Source organism: Pan troglodytes, chromosome 16 (genome assembly GCF_028858775.2).
Source record: "Pan troglodytes isolate AG18354 chromosome 16, NHGRI_mPanTro3-v2.0_pri, whole genome shotgun sequence".
Lineage (NCBI taxonomy): Eukaryota > Metazoa > Chordata > Mammalia > Primates > Hominidae > Pan > Pan troglodytes.
The window spans coordinates 67702386-67728679 of NC_072414.2; the positions used below are offsets into that span (position 1 = coordinate 67702386).

Here is a 26294-nt window from a genome sequence, read left to right on the forward strand (position 1 = left end):
AGGAGCTGGATAATGAAGACAGCTCTGGAGGAACACGTGGACACACACACACTGACACACGTATATATAAAGTATAAATACATATTTTTTAAAGTTTATTTTTAAAGTTTTAAAGCAAAAGCCGGCCCCTCCCCTCTCCCGGAGTAGGCAGGCCCCACCCCTCTCCCCAAGTGGGTGGGGACAACATTTGCATAGGCAGCTTTCCCTGTGATGCCACAGGTTCCTCGGGACACACTGCTGCCTGGCCATGCCTCCTTTCCCTTTCATCTTTCTCATTGACCAATGGGCTTGGAGCATTAAGGCCACACCCCTATTCTGTGTTCTAGTGGGGCCCTGGTTACGCCTCCTCTGGCTCAGTCACACAGGTGCCTGGTAGGTGACTGGAGGTGTTTGCTGATGTGGCCCCAACCCTGCCTTCCTCCCCACCCCACGATGTTAGAAGAAACTCGACAGAGTAAATTGGCAGCAGCCAAAAAAAAGGTAAAACACACGAGTTCATGGCCCCCCAACCCAGCCAGAGATCCCTCCAATGACAAGACCACTGCTAGAGTCCATACCACTCCTGAGGCACACCGGGCTGGGCCCCCCCAACTTGGGGCCTCTGGACTCCCCCCACCAAAGTCTTGTCAGTCAGCCCTGGCCCTTCAAGCAAGCAGCCCACTCCCTGCCCTCACCAACCACCCCAGGGTGACTTTGGGTGGGTGACTCCTAGTGCTCCCTGCTCCACACTCTGCCCTCATGTCCTGCTGCCCCAAGCCTGACCTCCCTGGGTTCTTTGGGTTCATCTCTCCAAGGACCTGGGTCCCCAGCCCCAGCCCCTCCCATCACCAGTCATCCCTGGGTGACTTTGGGCTGGTGATTCCTGGGGTTCCCTGCTGCAGACTCTGCTCTCCCCTCCTGCTGACCCAAGCCCAACATCCCTGGGCTCTTTGGACTGGAGTCTCCAAGGACCTGGGTCCCAGCCCTATGTCCCCCTCCCCCATCGTGGATCGGTGACTCAGCCATCACACTGATGTGGTTCCCCCCACCCCCGGGAGGAGTGGAATGTAGTGATGTCACAGTACCCCTAGGAACTGTCATTACTGCTGCAAGACCAGCCTTTGATCTTATGACCCAGTCCCCTAAGCATTCTCACCCCATTTCTGGTTCCTCTGGTTGCAGCACAAATTTCCAGCTGGAAGGGGAATGGGGACTATGGGACCTAAGAGAAAGAGGTTTCAGGCTGCCTTACTCCCTTCACATAGACATTGACAGTGTGAAAAGCCTACACTTCCCCTGTGAGCTCAAAATGTTGACAGTATCTCTGGGTAACAGTGGAGAATGGGTTTGGTTTTGTTTTCTCCCAGGCTTCTACTCTCCAGAGAGACTTCAACATTTTTTTCTGAGTTCTCCACCTCATATTCTAATTCTCCATGGTTCTGGGACCAGACTGCCCTTCAGTCAGTGGTCTCTGAAGTGAGATTAGCTCATCTTCTATGGAATAGATCTTGGAAAACTAAACTTGACAGCTTGAATCTTCCTCATATCATCTCAACTTGGGGTACATTGAGTGCCACAGGATAAATGTGGGAGATCTTTCTGAAGCATCAGTTTCCCTTGATTCTCTTGAGACAGAAAAAACATTAATATACTTAGGGATGACAGTCACATAGGTTTCTAAGAGTATACCAGACTTCTCTCTGAAATGAGACTTGGGTTGTCCTCTTTCTGATAAATTCCGAGATTTAACAAAAAAGCTGCCTTCTGCCATGAGGACACATAGATATAAAAGTGTGAGAGATACTGGTGCACTTCTTCACACTAACAGACATGTGAGGATGTGTGACTCTAAACCACACAGCGTGTAGTTCCTGCCTATGTAATGTTTACTTTTCTTTCTCTGCGTCTGGTTTTGGTCCCTGGGAGTTGCTGATTCATGGCAAAACCCCAGAGCTTGGAGTCAGAAGACTGAGTTTAAGTTCCATTATTGCCCCCCGCTTTTTTAGCTATAATATCAATCTCTCTCAGTCACTAAGTGATTGTGACAACACCTTGTACAGTTGTTGGTGGCATTAAATCAGATGGTGTATAAGAGTATTTTGCAAAAACTGTAAAGGAGGATGTGGCTGTAGGGACTGGTAGTTCTCATGTGTGTTACTGTTCTTCTTTCCCACAGCTAAAAGAATATCAGCAGAGGAACAGCCCTGGTGTTCCAGCAGGAGTGAAGATGAAAAAGAAAAACACTGGCAGTATCCCTGAGACAGCCACTTCTGGTGGTTGCCACTCACCTGGGGATGTGAGTCTTGGCTGGCCAGGCTCCTGGGGACAGGGGGCCCAAGGGGCAGTAGAGGGTAATTGTTGAGATTGCTGGGTACTGGTTAAGAATTCTGGGTTTGAATCCTGCTTCTCCATCTTCTAGGGATCTGATTTACAGCAAATTGCTTGAGCTCTTTGGGTCTGTCTTTTCACATCTGTAAAATAGGGGTAGTATTGTTTGACTTCCATTTGTAAAGTTTAAATGAGATTCCTTATTGCTGTTTTTATGTTAATCCCTAGTACATGGTCTGCTGTAAAGACCAAGGATACCCAGGAAATGGTCATTGCTCTTTGATTTTCCTGATCCCCATTCTCAAAGGGAAGCTGGGCCAATGAGTACAGCCACTTGCCATCAGGCTGTCCCTATAGGAGTCATGAAGGGGCCTGGTGTGGTGAGGAGAGCCCCAGGCACTAGGAGTAAGAGAAGATCTAAGTTGCCACCAGCTTGCTGGGTGACCACAGAAAAATTGCTTCTTCCCCTGGGCCTCAGTTTCCTCCTCTGTAAGATGATACTGGATAAGATCAGTGCCTTTCAAACTTGTTTTTTAGCTGGAGCCCCCTTAGTTCCAGTGAACCCTTACTCAGAAGTCTGGTTTTTTTAATGGAGGTGGAGGTCTGGAGCTCTACCAGATTCATCGCCCACGTCCTGGGCCTGAGGAGAGGGGTCCAGTGAGCATATTAAGAGCTGCATTGGTCAGCTGACTCCACTCTGTGACTGCATTGTTCAGGGGACTTTTCCATCTACTTGTTCCTGCCCTGGCAAGGCAGCAGGTGGCCATTTCAAAGAATGGGACAGGCCAAGGTTTTAATCTCCTCTGCTCTTCTTCAGCGTTTCATTTTCCTGAACCCACATCCTCCTCCTACCCTGACTTTCTTGCTTCTCTCTAAGATACTTCTGTCTTTCTCCCCCTGCCCTTGTTTTTCCCTTTTCACCTCCTGTAGATTCAGGACATTCTGAAGGTGCTGGTGTCCAATCTTAACCATTTCAATGGGGTAGCACTCCCCCATTGGATAAGTGGAAGGTGAGGCAGTGCGAAGACCCCTCTCTGACTTGCTGTCTCCAACTGTGCATGGCCCTGAGGCTTCTGTGGTTTGGGGGATACCTTGCCTCTGCCTTGTTTTATGTTGCTGCCATTGACCTTCAGCCTGTTTCTGTCTGCTTCGTCACCTGCTTGATTGATTGGGTTTTTTCCTTCCCTGAATCTTTTATCATCTTAGAAATGGTGAGATATACCTTAAAGTTTAAAAGTAATTTGGGAATAATGTACAGAGCAGGCATATGGGCTTTGGAGCCTTTTTTTTTTTTTTGAGACAGGGTCTCACTCTCTCACCCAGACTGGAGTGCAGTGGTGCAATCTCGGCTCACTACAACCTCTGACTCCTGGATTCAAGCAATTCTCTTGCCTTAGCCTCCTGAGTAGCTGGGATTACAGGCACGTGCCACCACGCCTGGCTAATCTTTGTATTTTTAGTAGAGATGGGGTTTCACCATGTTGGCCAGGCTGGTCTTGAACTCCTGACCTCAAGTGATCCACCCACCTCAGCCTCCCAAAGTGCTGGGATTACATGCATGAGCCACCATGCCTGGCTCATTGCTGTTTTTATAATTTCTCTATATCCATAACTGTTTCCCATGTAAGTTTTTGTTTTTTTGAATTTCTCATTTTTATTACTCCTGCATCATCTGTTACCCTGAAGGATCTGGAGGTAAGAGGCCCTGGGCCAAGGTGCAGTGACCCTGCAGGCCAGCCCTCCAACCTCCTTTCACAGCAGGGGCTGGGTGCCCCTCTGCCAGCTGAGACAGCCCGACAGCCCACACACACCCCAGCCCTAATGATTGTTCTCTCCACCTCTCCCCACAATCCTCCTCCAACTCCTCCTCTCTGCATGCGCCTCAGAGTCGGTACCAAGAACTGGAATTAGCCCTGGACTCAAGCTCCGCAATAATCAATCAACTCAATGAAAACATAGAATCATTGGTAAGAGTCCATTGGGGTCCCCTGAGTCCATGCTTCTATTCCTGGGCTTTAGTTTCCCCTTGGGGTCCTGAAGAAAGGGGCTGGGGGGCCCTGGTGCCAAGGGCAAATGGGGAGCTGGAGCACCCAGGCCTCACCTGGAGGGACCCCAGAGCAAGGAGCATGCAGCATGGCTCTTCTGTTGCTGCCCTCTTTGCCAACTCTCTCTTCTCTAGATACCCCTGCTCCAGTCCTTGCCACACTCGCCCTGGGGTTGTCGTCTCTCAGGGAAGTACTAGCCTGACTGGTTGTCAGGGAACCTGCGTTTCTACCCTGACTCGGTCCCTAATTTGCTCTTTGAGTTTGGACAAGCCACCTGTCCTCCTTGGGCTCGTGTTTCCGGAGAAGGTAGAGCATCAAAGGTCTCTATTAGCTCTGAGAATCTGAGATTTAAAGGCCTCCAGAATGGAAACCTCAGGGTCAATGGCTCCTGTCTGTCCTTTTCCATCCTATATCTGCTGTGAAGAAGCATACCTGGCTCATACATGCTCAGTAAATGTTTGTTGAATGAAGGCGCCTTTCTAAATCACAAACTGGCAGAAGAGTGGGCATTTCTCAGACTCCATCTCTAGAGGTTTATGTTACTGTCCTTTCAAGAGAATCCAGATTCAGACTTTGAGTTCTGTGGCTGTGGGTGAAAACCAACAAAGACCCACATCCTCTGTCCTTGGGAGCTTGAGGAGAGTTGACCAGTTCGTGTTGCCACTGGGTCTGAGAATGTTGCCTTTAAAATCCATTGCTGGCCCCTGCCTACCGCTTCCTGGTCTGGGAAATAGAGTTGAGGGGGCCACTCTTAGTCACCTGAATTTGACTCTCCCCACAGAAACAACAGAAGAAACAAGTGGAACATCAGCTGGAAGAAGTAACGTGATTTTTTGTTTGCTCACAACGTGACTGCTGGATTTGGGGGGCACTCAGATGCAGAGGCGCCAGTCTCATCTTGCCCTCTCCCAGCCTGGGGAAGAAGGCTCACCCCTCAGATTCCACCCCATCCCCACAGGGTCCCTGATAACCTGGTCCCACGGGTGGGCCTGTCCTGGGGCATTGGTGGCATTCTGGGAGCATGTCTCTTGCTGTGCCATCTCTGCCTCCCCCTAGTAAGAGCTCTGTCTTCCTCTTCCTATAGGAAAAGAAAACCAACAGTGAAATACACAAAGCACAGATGGAGCAGTTAGAGGTGAGTGGGGGATGGGGAGCTTTCTCCTGTCCTCTGGAGAATATTTCTTTCCTTCCCTTTCAGCATTTGCTTGGCTTTTCTCCCAAACATTCAATTCCAGGCAATCAACATCCTCACATTGGAAAAGACAGACTTGAAGACCACCCTTTACCATACTAAACGTGCTGCCCGACACTTCGAAGGTGGGAATCTGGGCATCCCGTCATCCTTCAACCTGGCACTTTGACAAGTCTTTAGGGGGAGTCTTTTGGGCCCCATCTCAACCTCTCTCATTACAGAAGAGTCCAAGGATCTGGCTGGCCGCCTGCAATACTCCTTACAGCGTATTCAAGAATTGGAGCGGGCTCTCTGTGCTGTGTCTACACAGCAGCAGGAAGAGGACAGGGTGAGTCCAACCAGCAGCCCCATCCCCTGGCAGCCTGGCTTCCCAGATTGAGGAGTGAGCCTAAAGGTCCCTTCTGCAGGACGGAGTGTCCTGCCCAGAAGGCAGCATGGTCATTTCTCGCTACTTTTGTGTATGGCTGTTAGAGGCAGCTGCTGTGGGTGAGTTGGGGGGCACTGTGGGGAGTGAGTACTGGATGCAGAGCTCAGAGGCCAAGTGCCTGCCCTGCCCTTTCCTGGCTGTGGCCTTGGCCAAGTCCTAGGTGGGGTATTGGGTACTTGTACTGTGAAGGTACAGAAGAGTACCTTTAGTATGTTACCATTTCTGTAGAGAGAGGAAAGGGGTGTGTGTGTGTGTGTGTGTGTGTGTGTGTGTGTGTGTGTGTGTGTACTATGATAATATACATAAAACGTGTCTGCAAGGGTTCATAAAAAACTCAGGAGAGAGTAACAGGGTGGCTGGGAGACTCTTCCCTTCTGTATCTTCTGAGTTTTGGACTATGCGAATGTATCATCCTTTCAAAAAGTGAACAAAAGATTAATTTCCCCCTTCCTATCTGTGTCCCCACCCCCAGCAAGAAAAATGGGCTTAGAGAATAGGATAGACCTGGGTGTTCAAATCCCAGCTCTGTCTAAGTGATCTTAGGCAAGCACTTAACCTCGAACACTCGATGTTTTTCATCTACACAATAGAGGTAATCCTAGTAACTGTCTCATATGGTGGTTGTGAGGATTAAATGGGATTGCTAGCATAGAACCTGGTGAAGCACTCCGTAATGGTTCAAACAATGGTAGTAATAACAATAATAACAATAGCAATATTATCTGATCTCTCTGGGCCTCTGTTAGCCAGCTGTAAATTTGATTTCTTTCCCTGTCCCTTCCAACTTTACTGAGTTCTTTTAAAAATTGGGCCATGGGCTTGGAAATGCCTTGATCTTTACTAACCAAGTTGTATATTGAGCCTAGCCCTAGCCCTTTTAAGGGGCACTGCCCGGGCTCCCCAGATCGAATCTTCTCACTCTTCACCATCCAGTCCTCAAGCTGCAGTGAAGCGGTCCTCCAGTGGCGGTTACAGCAGACCATAAAGGAGCGGGCACTGCTGAACGCACACGTGACACAGGTGAGGCTTTGCAGAGGGAGGGATGTGGAAGGAAGATGACCTCAGGTGGCCAGGAGCAGGTGAGGACCAGTGACAGCCCTTCCTAACTTGTGTGCCCATTCTTGCAGGTGACAGAGTCACTTAAACAAGTCCAGCTAGAGAGAGATGAATATGCTCAACATATAAAAGGAGAGAGGGCCCGGTGGCAGGAGAGGATGTGGAAAATGTTGGTGGAGGTGAGGTCTGACCCTTCAGCCCCCACTTTAGATAGGTCACTGGATCTTTCTGGGCATCTGTAAAATAGGAATAGTACAAATAGTACAGCCAGAGGTGGTCATGGGTCTCAGCTTTGTGGAGGTGGGGACACAGAGGGAGATGGTAGCCTGCCCAGCAACCAGCCCCTCTCTCCGGGGCCCTTTCCCCTGTGCTTTGGGCAGGCTCGCACATTGAAGAAGGAGAAGAAGCGTGACATACATCGGATACAGGAGCTGAAGAGGAGCTTGTCCGAACTGAAAAACCAGATGGGTAAGATGGGGCTGGTGTGACCTGGGAGCAGGACTGGCATCAGAGGTCTGTGGGGGTGGCTTAGAATGCCCCAGGGAGGTAGGTGGATGGAAGGGCTTTGAGGCAGAGGGAAAGAGGTCTGTGCCAGGAGACGGCAAGTTTTGTCATCTCCATGAGCCTCAGGGTCCCCATCAGCAAAGAGGGAGGAGTGCCCGTTGTCAGCCACCCACAGTGCTCTCTATGTGAAAGTGGCTTGGAAATTGGCTACCATCGGGTGCGAGGAATCATTAGCAGTGAGGCCAAGTTTGGGAAGCCTGAGAGGAGCTGTGCATCAAGAGGAGGGTTTTTTTTGGCGGGGGGGTGGGGAATCCAGAGGCCCTTATTGTCTGCTTTGTTTCTCAGCTGAGCCCCCATCCCCAGCACTCCCAGCAGTGACCTCTGTGGTGGAACAGCTACAAGATGAGGCCAAACACCTGAGGCAGGAGGTGGAGAGTTTGGAGGGAAAGCTCCAATCCCAGGTGGAAAACAACCAGGCCTTGAGTCTTCTGAGCAAGGAACAAAAGCAGAGGCTCCAGGAGCAGGACGAGAGGCTCCGAGAGCAGGAGGAGTGGAGGGTGCAGGAGCAGGAGAGACTGTGTGAGCAAAACGAGAGGCTTCGGGAGCAGCAGAAGACGCTACGGGAGCAGGGTGAGAGGCTGCGAAAGCAGGAGCAGAGGCTATGCAAGCAGGAGGAGAGGCTGCAAAAGCAGGAAAAGAGGCTGTGGGACCAGGAGGAGAACCTGTGGGAGAAGGAGGAGAGGCTACAAAAGCAGGAGGAGAGGCTCATGCTCTCCCAGAACCACAAGCTCGACAAGCAGCTGGCCGAGCCACAGTGCGGCTTCGAGGATCTGGTGGGTTGCCCCACCTGGGGAGACTGCCCTCATCCCTATCTATCCAGGCCTTTGTTTCCCCACCTGTAAAATGGGCCAGTGTAGCTCTCACATGAAATGGTACTTCTAAAGGCACCTGTGAGCCAGAGCTCATCAGGCCCTGCTCTGATGGCTGTGGGGGAGAAGGGATGATTTTTCTAACCTGCCTCCACCCTTCCTGGTGACATGGGAGGCAGACACCAAGTTCTGGTGTCTCCAGCTGCAGTGGATGGCCACTGATTGCTTCTCTCTGCCCAGAATAACGAGAAAAAGAGCGCACTGCAGTTGGAGCAGCAAGTAAAGGAGCTGCAGGAGAGGCTGGGCGAGAAGGAGACAGTAACCTCTGCCCCATCCAAGAAGGGCTGGGAGGTGGGCACCAGCCTCTGGGGAGGGGAGGTGCCAGGCCAAAGGCAGCTCCAGCTGGGGGGCAGGTGACCCCAGCACCCTCCAGGGCAGCCCTATGACTGTTTCTTGCTTCCTGCCCTGTGACTTTTAGAGGTGGGTAGCCCTGGGCTCCTCCCAGGTCTCAAAATCATCATCCCAGCTAGAGGCATGGATTCCCCCAGTCATAGGGGAAGAGACAGTGGTATAAGAGGCTCCTTATGCCAGGCATGGTGGCTCATGCCTGTAATCCCAGCACTTTGGGAGGCTGAGGCAGGAGAATCACTTGAGGTCAGGAGTTTGAGACCAGCCTGGCCAACATGGTGAAACCTCATTTCTACTAAAATTACAACAACAATGAAAAATGGTGATGTATGCCTGTAATCCCAGATATGAGAATCACTTGAGCCTGGGAGGTGGAGGTTGCAGTGAGCTGAGATTGCACCACTGCACTCCAGCCTGGGCCACAGAGTGACACTCTGTCTAAAAACAAAACAAAACAACAAAGCCTCCTTGGATTCAAACTGGATTCCGGCCTCGGTTCCACTGGTCACCATTCAACTACTTTTCATCTCTAGGTCTCTGTTTCTTTAACTTCAAAAAGAAGTTAGCATTTTCCTTGCAGAGGTGCTGAGGATTGAATGAGAGAATACCTGGAAAGCATTAGGCATGTAGCACACTTAGCAGATGGTGGTTGGCTCCCTCTGCTTTTCCACCAGTCTGTGGCCTACAGTTTAAATGGTGGGAAGAAGGACATGAGATTTGAGGCTGGGGAAGGAGGTATGGGGTTCTAGGCAAGGGAGGAAGTCTCTTAAGCCTGGAGCAAGGGGCCAGGGGCCTGGGCAGGTGACAGAGCCCCACAGTGCCCTCTCTACCCTATTAATGGGCCCAGAATCTGGAAGCCAGCCACCACGTGCCCTCATGCCCAGGGCCTTCCTGCAGGTGAAGCTGAAGAGCCAAGAGTCTCAGAGTCTGCAGCAGCAGCAAGACTAGTACCTGGGTCACCTGCAGCAGTACGTGGCCACCTATCAGCAGCTGACCTCTGAGAAGGAGGCGCTGCACAGGCAGTTACTGCTGCAGACCCAGCTCGTGGACCAGCTGCAGCAGCAGGAAGCTCGGGACAAAGCGGTGGCTGAGATGGCCCACCAGAAGTTGCAGGAGACCTAGGGGAGGGTGTTGCTGAGGACGGGTCCCTGAGAGGGATGACCTGGCAACCTCTGTGCCTTCTCACTCTGTTTTCCATCCCCTTAGGAACCAGCTGCCAGCCACCAGAACCAACAGCTAGAGACCCAGCTAAGCCTCGTGGCTCTCCCTGGAGAAGGTACAGGAGACCACTCAGAGGAAGAGGAGAGAGCCCCAGGAGGAAGGGGGGACTGTTAGCAGCATAGGATTGAGGGGTTGGAAGAGACCTTTAGAACAGCTGGTCGTTATGCCAACCGGGTGTCTGCACTAACTTCGGCATCAATATGGTGACCTCCTGGGAGCAGGGGGCCACCAGGTTGCCTAAGGATGAGTGAACTGGCCAGATCAGAAAGGGAGCAGGTCAGAACTCCTGCACTGACCAGTAATGGGACTGTGCCTGGGCAATATAGCAAGATCTTGTTCTTAAAAGGAAAAATAAAGAACAGCAGCTCATTCCCCTCTGGGGAGAGGCCGGCTCAGGGTTACACATTGAGGGTGAGGACAGAGGTGGGCCCACAGTACCTTCCTTGTTGGGTTGTCTGAGGACCCCTCTGGCCACCTCCCCACAGGAGATGGAGAACATCTGGACAGTGAGGAGGAGGAGGCGCCTCGGTCCACGCCTCCCAAACATCCCAGAGGACCTGGAGAGCCGGGAGGCCACGGTGAGCCTGACTTTCCCTGCCCCGCTTTGCCACCTTCCTCTGTGGTCCCTCCCGGACCCCCTTATGCTCTTGGTTTTCCCACCTTCTGATTGCTCTGGCCCCTCACCCCTTCTGGGAGCCAGTGATCAGACACCATTTCACCTGTGACCAACAGGTGCACTCTATGAGGCCCCAAGGGAAGGGGCTGTGCTCCACCTCCCTGCCTCATTTGTTCTGTGTATGCCCCTACAAGAATACTCACCTCTTGCCTTCAAGTGGCATTTTTCAACTCTGCTGGAGCCAGTTCCCAGGAGGAGCAGGCATGGCTATGTGGGCAGCGGAAGGTGCGAAGGCTGTGCCGTCTGCACCTGGCTCATCTGGTGGCCTTGGCCTGGAAGGAGCCAGAGGCAGAGGCCCCAGCCCCAGGGACTGGGGGTGACTTTGTGTGTGGGGAGAGCTACCAGGCCCTCAAGGAGGCTATGGAGAAGGTGAAGGTGAGTGAGTCCTGGCAAGGGCCAAGAAAAGTAGGGGCAGGGCAGGACAGGTCACTCCCGAGATGTGACCCCATTATTTTGGCTCCAGAGCGGCTTTATGGACCTCCCGAAGGAGAAGGTGGGCGGGAAGGAGCAGGTGGAAAAACTAGAGCTTGGATTCATCCAGCTCTCTGGAGCGACAGACGGCATGAGTGAGCGGGAGGCCAGGGCATGGCAGGGGGAGCTGCAGGGCTGTCGGAGGGACCCCAGCGTCTGAGCCGTGTCCTCTCACAGGAGAGTACATCACTGAATATGACAGCCAGGGGGCAGTGCCAAACACGCGGCACCAGGAGAAGGAAGACGTCATCAGGCTGGCCCAGAAGGAGGAGGAGATGAAGGTAGGGCGTGCAACATCTCTGCAGGGGTAGGGGTGGGCGTGGGCACTGGCGCCGGCTCCGCCGTGGCGGCTGAGCACTCCTCCCTTCAGGTGAAGCTGCTGGAGCTGCAGGAGCTGGTGTTGCCCCTTGTGGGCGACCACGAGGCGCATGGCAAATTCCTCACCGCTGCCCAGAACCCTACCGATGAGCCCGCTCCAGGGGCCCCAGCCCCCCAGGAACTTGGGGCTGCCGATGAGCAGGGTGGTGAGTAGAGCCCTCAGGCGGGGTGGGCAGGCAGGAGCAGGGGAGGCTGGCGCTGCCCTCGGACCCCCGCCTCCCTCTCTCTGAAGATTTTTATGAAGTGAGCCTGGACGACAGCGAGGAGCCTGCACCAGGAGCGGCCAGGGAGGGCTCTCCCCATGACAACCCCACTGCACAGCAGATGGTGCAGCTGCCTCCTGTAATGCAGGACACCCAGGAGCACCCAGGCTTGCCCAGCAACCCCTGCGTGCCATTCTTTTACCAGGCAGCCGAGAACAGGGAGATAAACATCATCATCTAAGAGCTGGTCAAGAAATTAAAAAAAAAACAACAAAAAGTTATGGGGTTCATCTCCTACACAATTCATTTACTTCATTTGAATGCTAGAGCCACTCATGTTTATTTGTGTTTCTAATTTACAGTTTAAATTTATTTGTAAAAAGTTAAGGGAGAGTGGGTCTTTCTCTGATGTTCACTCTGGCATCCTTTAGCATTTTTGTTTTTAATTTGATAATTGTAGGTCATTAGCACGCATATCGAGTTTGCCCTTATGTGGTGGGAGTTCAAACACACAAAGACCTACTATTTCCACAAAACTATTCTGGCTGGTTTGGAACAGGCTGCCATGCTTTTTAAATGTTATTGCAGCACGTATATTCATTACAGAATTCAGATAAAATGTGCTTATGTTCTGCTATTACATTTGATCAAATCCTAACCACAGTGAGCTCTTCATTAGCTCAATATGTGGTTTGCCCTCAAGTGAGCACCGTTTATTACTTTGTAATATGCCACTGTGAGTACTGACATTTAGAGTTGTTTAAAGGCCGAGAACTGGAAAGAGCCTTTCCCCTATTTTCTGTGTATTGGGGATGGGAGTCATAACATTTTGGGGAGCTTTTAAAATCTCACAGAAGAGGAAAGTGGCCTGCTCTGGCAGGTGTGTGCAGGATACAGTGTGTTTCATTTGTTCTGGTGCCAAGAATGAGCTCTGTACTGTGGTGGCTTCCTTAGGATTTGTGTGTGCTCTGGGCTCATGAAGATATTGCATCATGAGCTGCAGCAGTTGTACCCTTTCTCCATGACCTAAAAAGGGATTATTTCTGAGGAATGAAAGGCTCCCATCATTGATTGTGGATGTGGAAAACCTTTTCTAGCTTAGAGCATTTATATCTACAATACATTTTAAAGTCAGAGTTCATGTTACCTGTTTTAATCACATGAGTATATGTCCCAGTACACCAAAAGGCACTGCTTGGCATTCTTCTTAATGTATTTAGTAAAGATCATAAGAAATCCTTTAAGAGTTTAAATGTCCCTGGAACAGGCATACGGGCTCTAGTCAAGAATGAATTCGAGTGAAGGAAAGCTGTGTGACATTTGGCCTTCCTCTATGTTCATGGAGCTTCTTTGAGGCTAGATTTTTACCATCTAGACCTCTCTGGCTAATACCTATTCTTCAACCACATTGGTTTCTCTGACATAGGAATTTACTTCTTTCCCTTGAATGGAAAACACTTTAAAAATAATAACAACCATTATTATAAACCAATATATGTGAGAGTACTTAGTTGAAACAAAAAGGAGTTTTAGTACACAGTATTATACTACACATGAAAATCAAGGTGAAGTTTATGCAACTTAAAATGTTTACAAGCTGCCGTGCAATCTAATGTTTGTGAATGTCCAAGTATTATGAGGAAAAGTGTCTATACAATTATAGAGTTATATTTCCTCACAGGGTTCTTTACAAAGAGTGAAAGATGTTTTTATACCTCTTGGTTTCAGTTAGAGGCATATTTTGTGCCATATTTATGTTAATGTGCCTATACATGATGAATGAGTTATTTCAGTCATACATTGCCTAAATCATAACTTTAAGATGCTTGGGAAAGAATCAACAGCTAAAATTTCAGGAAGTTCTAAAGTCTGTGTTCCAAAATACGTCACATTATTAGGATGCAGGGAGAGATGCATGTGCGCTCCCTGGGGTGGGCATTTCTAGTGACTAGACCATCTCCATTTTTAGCATTTGGCATCTTCATGATACTTTTATACATATGACATTAATAGGAGAGCAGTAATAAGATTTTACAGATGAAATAACAGATTTGCCTGCAGTCACTGAAAGAGTGCAAATATTGGGTTATTGTGACTTCAACTGACTCTTCCAAATTGTATGAATTTATCAATGTATTAGATAAACCCAGTTTCAGAATGATAAAGAAAAACTATTAGACCAAATAATGTGGCTAATTAACAGTGGTACAATTTCTAGCCTGAGGGTTTAAAATGGACTTAAGGTCCTGTTCTTGCCTTCTATTTTGTGAACTTGCCGCTTTTGCATTATTTGAGTTCACTTGAAAGACAGTTACTTTAAGTCCATTTTAAACCCTCGGGCTAGAAATCGTACCACTGTTAATTAGCCACCGTATTTGGTCTAACAGTTTTTCTTTATAATTCTGAAACTGGGTTTACCTAATACATTTATAAATTATTTCAAAGGAATTTTTATAGTTCAGATCACTTCACTTTTACCCTGATAAATATAAATGACTAGGAATGACCTTCAGATAGCCTTTAGCACCTGTAACCAATCTGACAAGAATGTGTTCATCAGGTACCTATGGATTAAATCACACACTGGCATATTTAAGCTGAATGTCAGTCTGGAAAATGAATGTACTATATTAACTGAAATACCACTCTTTGTGTAGGTATTCTGTCATATATTTAAGAAAAATTAAATAGCATGTAAATCGTATGACAATAACTTAAGTCTTTCTTCAAAGTGCATGCGGTCCTTTGCAATACCTCATTCAGCCAAGTATTTGTTCTCTTCCTCATTCAGTATAAGGCAGCTTTCAATTTGCTTAGAAGGCAATATTGGAAGGTTAGAGTTTATCAGAAACATAGAATTTTAAAGTGTGAGTTCAACTGAATAAATTAGAATTTCTGTAGAAGTAAAGAATTAAAATACCTATTTAAATATTGCAATATATAATCATTTTTAAAGTATTTGATTAAACCTGATAGGTTTTTCCAGAAATGAAAAAAAATCAGTTCTAAAACCAAAGCTGATATTTAGAAAATGTGAAAATATAAATCAGCCCTATCCATAATATAGTTTCTCTAAAACTTTATCTTAAAGAGTCGTTTTAAAAGAATATAACTATTCAAAAATGTAACTGCTATCTTAATGTTTTGAAATAAGTTAAAACATTTTAAAATATGAATACTGTAGTTTAAAAGAAACTGGGGGAAGGAAAAGTAGAGAAAGAAATGCCAATTCCAATGCAAAGCTTTATTTGCCAAGTTTTCTTAGAATGACTTTTACCAATTTATGAATTCTTGTAAACAGAATGTATAATGGAAATACTGAAACACTGTTGCCTAAAGTGGCATTATTGGCTGCTACTGTGATGCTACTGTAATGTAATAAATTATTAAATTGTTGCAAAGTGCTGTTTTTGCCTTAAAATTTTGTGTGTCTTGAAAACTATGGTGTTAAAAGTATTGAAACTGTGCAAATGCTGGGCACGCTTGGCATGAGATAATCCGTTTTTATTTTTACAAAATTGTAACTATGCAAGTATGTTTATTTAAAGAACACAAACCAAAGTTATGGGATAAAAAATGTGGAATGAAAAAGTTACGGGACAAAAAATGTTGTGGAAAATTTGTGGCAAAAAAAAGTTGTGCAAAAAGGTAGAATAAAGTTTTATGAAAAGTTTAAAAAAAGTATTATGAAAAAGAAGTTATAGGATTAAAAAATAAGTCGTGGGATAAAAATAAAAGCGGGCCCTTGTCAGCATAAGCCTGGAGAGGTGGGGCTGGAGTCTCTGCCCCCACCATGTCCCTACCACCCCTTCCCAGTCACCCATTTACCATTAGGGTAGCAAGACAACACCCCTGTCTAATGGAGGGCAGACAAACAGACCCTTTGCCACCTGACCAGGGCTGAGTCCTTACATTTCTGGATGGCAATGTTTGTTACTTAAGAGCTGGAGGCTGGTGGAGTTGGTTTGTTTGGAGGAGGCCTGATGATCTCCGTACTCTCACCAAAGCAACTTTTCCCTCAGGGGGGCTCCCATCTTCTTATTCAGAGAGGCAGTTGAGGCGGGACAGTGGGGCTAACTGCAGAGCAGGCAAGGGCTCAGGCTGCTGGGGTGGACCCCCTTCCCCAGTGTACATATAGTATCTGTGTAACATTTTGTATATGCTTGGGGGTAGGGTCACCCCCTGTATCATACCTAGCGGAGGTTGGAGCTGGCATATGGGGAGGAGGTTCTAATCATTATTTGGGGCTGGGAAACTTACTTATTGATAGCATAGGACAGAGGAAGGAGGCGGGGATGGGGTCCTGGCTGCCTTGGTGTTGTGACTCCTGCCTGGCCTGTGAGGTGTGTTGTGGGATGACCCTGTGTATGGGACTGTCAAGATTTTATCCTAGATCACCACTGGATTGCCAACAGATAGAGGAGGTGGGACCCTGACTATCACCCCTGCTCTGCAGTGGATTTGGCTCTCGGCACTCCCAGACTGGGAGCTGGATACCCTGACCTGGCAGCATGACTCAGACTGCACGAGAGGTACGGCGTGCCCAGGATGACGTTCCTAGGCCTCTGGCAGACTCAGATTCCAGCCCCACACACAATGCCCTCCAAGTTCCAGCCCCTACACCATGAACCACGAGCTCTCTGCCCTCTCTGACAGCTCCAGAGAGCACCCACATCTGCCAACTTGGGCATGGAGCCTGTTCCAAGATCCCACAGGCTCAGCCATGGAGGCTGGGGGGCTTTGGGGCCATGGGGGCCAGCCCTGGTAACTGCGTCGGGCCGGGACGCTCTGCAGTTACAGCCAGGAGTCATCCATGGGCCCCCATGGGCATGCTGACCATGGTTGTTTGGATGTTGCCGATGATGTTGGGCGCCTCCCTCAGCACATGGTGCATGCACAGCATCTCGTTGCACCATTTTGCCTGCTCCGTGGAATCCTCCATCAGCATGTTCTCGTCTCCACATGAGTACAGTGTGGCCAGCAGCTCCGAGAAGATGAACTCCTTGGTCTGAGAATGGGCAAAGAAGGAAGGAGGTTGGGACCTGATGCCTGTGTCACCCTGGCCACCCCGCCAGGCCCTGCTGGGACTGTGGAATGGACTTGGAGCCCCAAGCATGGCTTTTCAGACGTGGCTTCTACACCACTTAGACTCAAAGACCCACCTATCCACTGCCTTTTTTTCACTCAGATGGGGACACTGAGGTCCAGAGGAAAAGTCAAGTCACCAGTCCAGGGTCACAGATCTGGGAGGGGACCCAGGACCTATCATGCCACCAGGACACCTGTCTACTCAATTTTTAATTTTTGGAGATAGGGTCTCTCTCTGTCGCTAGGCTGGAGTACAGTGGGCAAGATCACTGCTCACTGCAGCCTCAACCTCTTGGGCTCAAAGTCATCCTCCAAGGCTAGCCTGTTGAGTAGCTAGGACTACAGGCACGTGCCACCACCAGGCCCAGCTATTTAAAAATTTTTTTGGTAGAGACCAGGTCTCACTATGTTGCCCAGGCTGGTCTCAAACTCCTGGGCTCAAGCGATCCTTCCGCCTTGGCCTCCCAAAGTGCTGGGATTACAGGCATGGGCCACTGTGCCCAGTCCCACTTTATAGTTCTATGGGACAGCTCTGGTCTGGACCGTGACCCTCTCCCTGCACCTGGTCCCACAGGGCTGGTTGTCATCTCTGCCAGGCCAACACGACCACCTGCATCCCCAGTGCCACAGGAGCCCCCTGCCCCCATGAGGCGGTGCATGCACGTTGTTGATCATGAGGTGCATGATGGTCTTGGGCACGAGACCAACCATGAGGTCCCACACGGTCTTGTTGACAATGGCCACATAGAATTCCACCAGGCTCTGGGTGGTCTCCATTTGCCGCACCAGCTGTGGGTCCATGGAGTGCATGAAGCTGTTGGAGCCATTCTCCTCAGCCTTGCTGGCCTGCCATGGACAACACAAAGGCATCAGGGTGGCCAGGACATGCAGCCAGGCTCCAGGATCTCAGCCCCTCCAAGGGTACCTGGAACATTGAGGCACAGCGAGAAGCAACTGGCCAGAACACACACCCAGCTCCCCACATGCTCTAGAGGGTTTCAGGTCTCTGCCTCTCAGGACCCCAGATGCCCCTGATCAAGCCTCATCTTAGTTCTGACTCTAGTACCCAGAATTTGCCTCCATTTCCCAATCCAGAAATTGGAAAAGAACATCTCCAGGTCCCTCGCTTGAAGACATGGCCAGAGCTGGTGCCAGGCTACAGATGCCTGGCAGGAGGAGAGAAGGGCATACTCACTTTCCCCTTGTCCTGGGAGGCCCACACACCAACATTGCCACCACCGCTGCCACCTGGGAGCACAGCCAAAGTAGACACACACGGAAAAGGGGAAGGGTTGAGTGAACCTGGGACACTGCACCCCAAATTTAACGTGTTGATGAATTCAATTTGCTAATATTTTGTGGAGGATTTTTGCATCAATATTCATCAGTGATATTGGCCTGTAGTTCTCTGTTTTGGATGTATCTTTGGTTTTGATATCAGGGTAATACTAGCCTTGTGGAATGAGTCTGAAATAGTTGGGTAAGGTCTCTATTTTTTGAATAGCTTGGGTAAGGTTGGCATGAGTTCTTTAAATGTTTGGTAGAATTCAGCAATGAAGCACCAAGTCCCAGGCTTTTCTTTACTGGGAGACTTTTTATTACTGCTTTGATCTCATTATTTCTTATTGGTCTGTTCAGGTTTTGGATTTCATCACGGTTCAATCTTGGCAGGCTGGATGTGTCTACTAATTTATCCATTTTTAGTAAGTTTTCCTATTTCTTTGCATACAGTTGTTTATTATTATTATTATTATTTTTGAGATAGAGTCTTGCTCTGTCATCCAGGCTGGCATGTGGTGCCATGATCTCAGCTCACTGCAACCTCCGCCTCCTGGGTTCAAGCGATTCTTCTGCCTCAGCCTCCCAAGTAGCTGGGATTACTTGTGCAACCACACCCAGCTAATTTTTTTGTATTTTTAGTAGAGACGGGTTTCACCATGTTGGTCAGGCTGGTCTCGAACTCCTGACCTCATGATTCACCTACCTCAGCCTCCCAAAGTGCTGGGATTACAGGCGTGAGCCACCACACCCGGCCTTGCATGCAGTTGCTTTTTAATAGCCACTAGTGATCCTGTGAATTTTTGCGTTATCAGTTGTAATGTTTTCCTTTTTCATCTTTGATTTTATTCACTTGAGTCTTCTTTTTTTCTTAGTCTTAGGCTTAAAGTTTGTCAATGTTGTTTATCTTTTCCAAAAACCAACTTTTTATTTCATTGGTGCTTTTTATTGTTTTCTTCATTTTAATTCCATTTATTTCTGCTCTGATCTTTATTATTTCTTTTCTTCCACTAATTTTGGGTTTGGTTTGCTCTTGCTTTTCTATTTCTTTAAGATGTATTGTTAGGTTGTTTATTTGATGCTTTTCTGCTTTTTAAAAGTAGGTGTTTATAGCCATAAAGTTCCCTCTTACTATTGCTTTTGTCGAATCTCATAGGTTTTGGCATGTTGTGTTTCCATTATCATTTAAGAAATGTTTCAATTTCCTTCTTAATTTCTTCATTGACCCACTGGTCATTCCAGAGCATATTATTTCATCTCCATGTGTTTGTGTAGTTTCCAACATTTCTCGTTACTAACTTCTAGTTTTATTCCATTGTGATCAGAGAAGATGTTTGATATTATTTTTTTCCTAATATTTTAAGACGTATTGTGTGATTTAAGATATGGTCTATCCTTGAGAATGATCCATGTGCTGAGGAAAAAATGTGTATTCTGTAGCCCAAGGGAGAAGACACCCACCCTCACTCTGCTGCAACAGCGCTCTGCTCAGGGATGGGGCAGTGGTGAGCTGTTGTTACACAAGGGGCTCTCTGTCGGGGAGGGAACAGAAGTCTGTTCTGTAGTGTTTGCCATTTTCGGTGGTGCAAATATTCCATGGCTGATTTCAAGCTGCCACCATCTTCTCAGCCTGGGCTTGTTTGTCCCACCCTTGAGAAGGCTTTCCAGGTATTTGAAAGGATATGGGTGTTGTGATCTAAACTGTATCTTTATTAGGGGACACTCCAAGCCCAGTTATGCTATGGTTCTTGCAGACTCATAGAGGAACTACCTTGGTGGTCCTGGATAAGATCTGGAAGAATTTTCTGAGCTACCAGGCATTAGAGACTCTTATTCTCTACCTGTAATTTCTTTCTAAAAAACAGTCTCTGTCTCTGTCTCTCTGTCTCTGTCTCTGTCTCTGCGGGCCCCCCCCCCCCCATCTCTCTCTCTCTTTCTCTCTCTCTCTCTGCTGAGCCACCTGGAGCTGGGGGTGAGCTGACACAACATCCCTATGGCCACCACCACTGGGACTGCACTGGGTCAGACCTAAAGCCAGCAAAGCACTGGGTCTCACTCAGGGCCCACTGTCAACACTACCTGGCTATCGCCTATGTTCACTCAAGGCCCTGGGGCTCTACTGTCAGCAGGTGTCAAAGCCAGCCAGGCTTGTGTCTTTCCCTTCAGGGCAACAAGTTCCCTTAGGCCCTAGCATGTCCAGAGATGCTGTCTGGGAGCCAGGGACTACAGTCAAAAACCTTAGAAATTTACCTGGTGCTTTATTCTAAGGCGGCTGAGCAGACACCGAAACCATGAGACAAAGTCCTTCCCACTCTGTCTTTCCCTTTCCACAGGCAGAGGAGCCTCACCCTGTGGCCACCACCACAGGCGCACAGGGAGTGCTGCCAGGCTACTGTCGATGTTCTCTTAGGGCCCAAGGGCTCTGAAGTCACTTGTGGTGAATGCTTCCAGGCCTGGGACTCACCCTTCAGGGCAGTGGGCTCCCCTCTGGCCTAGGACGGGCCCAGAAATGTTGTTGTCTAATAGCCAAGGCCTAAAATCAGTGACCACAAGAGCCCATTTGGTGCTCTACCCCATTGTGGCCAGGCAGGTACATAAGCTGCAAAGCAAAGTCCCTTTTACCTTTCCCTCTGCTTTTCTCAAGCAGAAGAAGTCTCTCACCACAGCCACCATAGCTGGGAATGTGCTGGGTCTCACCTGAAGCCAGCACGTCACAGAGCCTTACTCCAGGCCCATAGCACACTGCCTGGGTATCACTGTTGTTGGCTATTCAGGGCCCAAGGTTCTTGAGTCAGCAGGTGATGAATCCTGCCAGGACTGGGTTGTTTCCTTTAGGAAAGAAGATTCCCTTCTAGCCCAGGGGGTATCTAGAAAGGTAATTCAGGAGCTAGGTCCTGGAATGGGGGCCTCTCAATTCTGACTGGTGCTCTGTCCTACTGTGGCTGAGTTGCTATCCAAGATGTAAGACAAAGTCCTCTTTGCTTTTCCCCCTTCTCTCCTCAAGCAAAAGGAAGAAGTCACTTTAGTTGTTGCAAGCTGCGTTGCCTGGGGTTGGGGGAGGGGTGGTGCAAACACTCCCTTGGCTGCCCTGGCTGGTGTCTCTCTAGGTCGTGTGCCCCCTGAGTCCACTGGCTCTGAGGCCAGCATGGCATTAGGATGTGCCTAGGAGTTGAAGTCCTGATGGGCTAGACTGCCTTTCAAGTTTATTTAGGGCCCCAGGGCATAACAGCCTGCCATGCCAAGGCTTGTCAAAACCCAAGCCTCAAGCCTCCTAACTACTGGGATGGGTGAACCCCTCTGGGTAGGGCTGGTCTAAATGCTTCCTCCATGGGCAGGTGTCACGTGAGTTCCACCTGGTTTTGCTTTCTGCTGCGACAGGACAGCACTGAGTTCAAGGCAGAGTCCCACAGTTGCTGCATTCTCCCTCCCCCAGGTGCACAGATTCTCAGCACCACAGTGACCACTGCTGGGGGAGGGGGAGGGGTGATATTGGTGTTTCAAGGCTGTCTCTCCCACCCTCTTCAATGCCTCTTTCAGCAACATGAAGTTAAACCCAGGTACTGTGAGTCCTCGCCTGATTTTTGGTTCTTATGATGATGGTTTTCTGGTGGAAACAGTTGTTAAATTTGATTTTCCTGCAGGGGGAATGATTGGTAGAGACTACTATTCAGCCATCTTGCTCTGCTCCTCCTCCCTCACTTCACTTTAATTACCTCCTAATAGCCCTATTTTTAAATACAATCATATAGTGGGTTAGGGCTCCAATGTATGAATTTTGAGGAGACACAATTCAGTCTATAGCATTTGGACTTGGGGAGAGGGAGGAAGAGAACACGCACAGGAAAGTCACAGTGTAAGCAACAGTATGGAGGTGGGGAAGTTCAGCTCATTGATAGGAAAAATTGATCCAATTAGGCAGGGCCCACAGGGAGATATGGTGCGGTGGTGAGAGGTGGCCACATCAGAAAGAACCTTGAATGCCAGGCTGAGATGGGAGGCATTTCCTGTTGTGTAGAAGGTACCATGAGGTGATGGGTAGGGTAACATGATGAAAGGACATTTGGGAGGATGGATCTGGCATCAGTGATGGGTAGGGGTGAGGAGTGAACAAAGCTGGAGTCCAGGAAACTGGACACATGGCCCAGAGTTCAGGCTTAGGCTGTTCAAAGGCAGTTTCCACACTGAGTTCCCATGTGGATCCAAGCATGCAGGGGGTAGATGATTTGGAAAAGCAAAAGCATTCTCTTCCCATTACCACACAGTTTCCCAGCTGAGCTCATCACCAGAGTCCTACAAATCAGACAGTCAACCTGCCCCAAACTCTGTCCCTAGAAGCTGTGACCCAGAGGGAGCCCTTGTCCAGCAGTAGCCCAGGGACACTGCAGCCTGAGCAGGACTGCACCTGTTCCCCCCCAGGAGCCTCATCTCTGTCTGGCCTGGCTTTGGCTTCCAATGCCCTCAGCTTTGGCTTCAAAATCTGTTGGGTCAGATTCATGAGAGCTCTGGCCTTCTTCGGTTTAGGGATTTTTAAATAGTTTTTTCAAGCAGACAGTAGATGAGCTCTGCTTGCTTACCTCTAAGAATTGGCTAGAACTCACAGAAGGCTGTTATACTCATAGTTACAGCTTGATTACATGGAAAGGATACAGATTAAAATCAGGCAGGGGAAGAAAGGCATAGGGCTGAGTCCAGGAGGGCACCAGGCATGGAGTGTCCATTATCCCTTCCCCATGCAATCAGAGTGCATTACCCTCCCGGCTTTGCTATGTGCCAATACACATGAAGTATTCCCAGCCAATGAGGCTCCCTCAAGCCTCAGTGTTCAGGGTTTTTACTGGAACTTCATCACAGAGGCATGCTTGATTGTCCATGTGGCTGCTCTCAGTTTCCAGTCTCCAGTACTTCCAGGAGTGACCTAAAGCCCAGACTCTAAATCACATAGTTGCTTTTTTGCCCTGGCTAGTCCCTACCCTAAATCTTATTATTAGGCTATCCATCATGAGCCAAGATCCCCAGGCAAAGATATTCCTATCAGGTATTACATGTTGACAGTTACCTCCCAGGAGTCTAGGACAAAGGCCAGATCTCTTTTTGGTCAAGGTTAATTTTTTTTCCTTATTTTTTTTAACTATATGACATGCCCTCATTCTATTATTCAACCTTTCTATTTTATCTTCAAAATAACCCTAATTGGTGGGTAAGGATGTTTATTATTATAAACGAGATCTCGAAAGAAAAGACACTTGGGCAAAGTTGCACAGTCTATCTTTGACTCGTGGTGCAATACTCTTTCCACTCTCTGAGAACACTGAGTCCTGTGAAGAAGGTGAAAGGAAGGTGTGTGCGTGTGTGTGCACGTCTGTGTTGGTGTGTGTAAATGTATATCTAATAAGTGTGTGTAGATATGTGTATGTCTCTGTATTTGTGTTTGTGTATACATGTGGATGTCTGGATGTCTATATGCGTGTGTGTGTGTGTACACATGCTCATGGGGAAGGTTAAAGAGAAAATTGGCCAGGTGCGGTGGCTCATGCCTGTAATCCCAGCACTTTGGAAGGCTAAAGCGAGCGGATTGCCTGAAGTCAGGAGTTCGAGACCATTCTGGCCAACATGGTGAAACTCCATCTCTACTAAAAATGCAAAAAAATTATCTGGACGTGGTGGCATGCACCTGTAAACCCAGCTACTCGGGATTGCTTGAACCAGGGAGGTGAAGGTTGCAGTGAGACGAGATCGCACCACTGTACTCCAGCCTGGGCAACAGAGTGAGATTCCATCTCCAAAAGGAGAGAGAAAGAAAGTCAGCCGTGTGCAGTGATGCACACCTGTAATGCCAGCTACACAGGAGGTGGACGGGGGAGGATCACTTGAGCCCGGGAGTTTGAGAGAGAGAGAGAAAATTTCAATAATCTTGCAGTTAGAAGGAAAAACCTGGGGCTGGGCACAAAGAGACATAAAGCACAGCATAAAGAGGCAGAGAAATGTCTAATGAAAAGTGACAAAGAATTAATTAGTTCTTATATAAAGAAATATAGGACTTTAGCAGCAGGATAAAACTGGAAGATAATTTCTTCTAGAACCCTGATAATCTTTGTGAGAAAACTGTTGGTCATATATGTTAATTGCCAAAACTTGCAGGACCCTATGCGACAGAACTAGCAAATAAAACCATCTTTCTGAAACTCACTATGCTACAAGCAGCATTCAACTCTTTCTCAACCAAGATTTCACTAACCTGTCTCCAGCTTCCAGATGGTGAGGGAAAGTGCGATGAGATTTTATGATAAATTGTGCCTGTCTCTGAGTCCATCTCCTTCTATTGAAGAGAAGGAAAATGAGGTGAGCACATTACACCCCTGCTGACAAAAGTCACAAGATAAGCAAATAATTATTACTTAAAACCAGGGAGTCCTATAATTTATTGGTGAATGCCACACATTCTATATTAGATCTTCCATTTCAATTTACTTGTATTATTTGAAGCTAATTTATAAGATTCAAATTATTCAGAAAATGCTCCCAAGTAAATAGAAGAAAACACTTTAACCACAGGAAGTATCACGTTACACAATATGGTGTGGTGGTGAAGGGTGCAGGCTCTAAAACCAGAAAACACAGGTTCAAGTCCTGGCCCTACCACCTTGGGAAAGTTATATGATCTCTCTGTGCCTCCATTTCCCCATCTAAAATGTGGGGATGACAATAATAGTGTCTATTTCACAGAGTTGTTTTGAGGAAAATAATATATGTAAAGCACTGTGAACAGCAGTCAGTGCTATGTAAGTGTTTGCTCTAGTTATTTTAACATTTCAGATTATAAATATCTACCCTGTTATTCAGATGACAAGCGTCCCTAAGCTGATAACATGATGAAGAGCTTTCGGGTTTCTTAATTTCCATCAGTTTTGTGAGGGAAAAAATACCACATGAAGAAGAGCAACTGAAGCAGGCGTGAGAAGGAAACTTGGCTTAAGATTGGGGGGCTTGGGGTTATTAGGCTTTCATCTTCTAAAAATGTCCTAAGCTCCATTGATAAGAAGATGCTTAATATCAATCCAGCTAAAAAGGAACAATAGACCCCACAAGACACTGAGTTAGAGACAAAAATAGAAGGGCAATAAATGAAATATGGAAAACTACACAACCAGAAAAATAAACAACTACCAGTACCCAAAACATGGTTAAATCTCACAGGATTATGTTGAGTGAAAGAAGCCAGCCACAAACCTGCACATACTGAATGATCCCATTTATATGAAGTTCAAGAACAGGTGAAATTAATCCATGGTGACAGAGGTCAGGATCCTGGTTAACTTTGCAGGGACAGCAACTGAGAAGGGGCAAGAGGGAGCCCTCTGTGCTGATGGGAACATTCTGTATCTTGAGCTGAGTGGCGGTCACATGAGTGTGCACATATGTAAGTAGTACAGAGTTGTAGCTTAAGGTATATGCACCTTGCTGAATGTAAGATACTGTCTTAGTCCATGTGTGCTGCTGTAACAAAATATCTGAGACTGGGTAATGTGTAAAGAACAAAAATGTATTTCTCACAGTTCTGGTGGGTGGTAAGTCCAAGATCAAAGCGCCAGCAGGTTTGTAGTCTAGTGAGGGCTGCTGTCTGCTTCCAAGATGGCACCTTGAATGCTGAATCCTCCAGAGGTGAGGAATGCTGTGTCCCAGCATGGTGGAAAGAACAGAAAAGCAAAAGAAGAAAACCGAGCTGGGTAGCTCCCTCAAGCCCTTTCATAAGGTCACTAATCCCATTCACGAGGGGACTCCTCCTTACAGCTTAGTCATCTCCTAAAGACTCCACCTCTTAATACTATCACATGGGGGTTTAAGTTCCAACATGAATTTTGGAGGAGACACAATCATTCCAACCATAGCAAATATACTTTACTAAGAAAGAAAAAAACATAGTCTCTAAACATGATATTTTAAGAGTTTATATATTTAAAGCTCAATTTTCTGCTTGCTTACATACATATTTGTGACCATGAGTGTCATTCTTGGCTGAGAAACATTTCAGTAAATTTTAAAAAGTCTCTCATTATCTATTAATATCTTATTCAGATAAGATCAAATTTCTAACCTAGATTTTAGGTTAAGACAGAAACCCATAGTCATTTGTTGCAATGTGAGAATGACAGAGAGATATTAACTAGCAGAAT

At 47.8% G+C, this 26294-nt stretch overlaps 2 protein-coding genes across 4 annotated transcripts; one reads left to right on the forward strand and one right to left on the reverse strand.

Moving 5' to 3' along the window:
• Positions 1–355: 355 nt before the first annotated feature.
• LOC737781 (golgin subfamily A member 6A-like) lies at positions 356–15158 on the forward strand. 3 transcript variants are annotated; one of them, XM_063794237.1, is made up of 17 exons: positions 356–480; positions 2156–2275; positions 4194–4274; positions 4487–5172; positions 5437–5487; positions 5588–5669; positions 5766–5872; positions 6905–6991; positions 7099–7206; positions 7408–7495; positions 7877–8364; positions 8641–8751; positions 10015–10084; positions 10515–10607; positions 11354–11457; positions 11547–11700; positions 11787–15158. In XM_063794237.1, the coding sequence occupies exons 5-17, from the start codon at positions 5473–5475 to the stop codon at positions 11996–11998; spliced, it is 1719 nt and encodes a 572-aa protein (XP_063650307.1). In that variant the 5' UTR covers positions 356–480; positions 2156–2275; positions 4194–4274; positions 4487–5172; positions 5437–5472; the 3' UTR covers positions 11999–15158. The 3 variants fall into 3 exon arrangements, with proteins under 3 accessions (XP_063650307.1, XP_054523032.1, XP_054523034.1); XM_054667057.2 differs by having other exon boundaries at positions 362–480; positions 5134–5172; XM_054667059.2 differs by lacking the exon at positions 8641–8751 and having other exon boundaries at positions 362–480; positions 5134–5172.
• A 1406-nt stretch (positions 15159–16564) lies between these two features.
• On the reverse strand, positions 16565–17715 carry LOC107968481 (putative GED domain-containing protein DNM1P34). Its single transcript, XM_016927608.3, has 2 exons — positions 17509–17715; positions 16565–16765 (listed from the first exon to the last, which is right to left on the reverse strand). The coding sequence occupies exons 1-2, from the start codon at positions 17713–17715 to the stop codon at positions 16565–16567; spliced, it is 408 nt and encodes a 135-aa protein (XP_016783097.1).
• Between the last annotated feature and the right edge of the window lie 8579 nt (positions 17716–26294).

What these genes read in the sequence shown, in the direction of transcription:
- LOC107968481 (XM_016927608.3), bottom strand. Translation starts at nt 17,715, where the DNA reads ATGCCTTTGTGTTGTCCATGGCAGGCCAGCAAGGCTGAGGAGAATGGC. An exon ending in TGCACCTCATGATCAACAAC is followed by an intron (nt 16,766 to 17,508) that starts GTGCATGCACCG and finishes GCCCATTCTCAG; the next exon opens with ACCAAGGAGTTCATCTTCTC.
- LOC737781 (XM_054667057.2), top strand. Translation starts at nt 397, where the DNA reads ATGTGGCCCCAACCCTGCCTTCCTCCCCACCCCACGATGTTAGAAGAA. An exon ending in TGCTGCCCGACACTTCGAAG is followed by an intron (nt 5,670 to 5,765) that starts GTGGGAATCTGG and finishes CTCTCATTACAG; the next exon opens with AAGAGTCCAAGGATCTGGCT. An exon ending in CGAACTGAAAAACCAGATGG is followed by an intron (nt 7,496 to 7,876) that starts GTAAGATGGGGC and finishes TTTGTTTCTCAG; the next exon opens with CTGAGCCCCCATCCCCAGCA.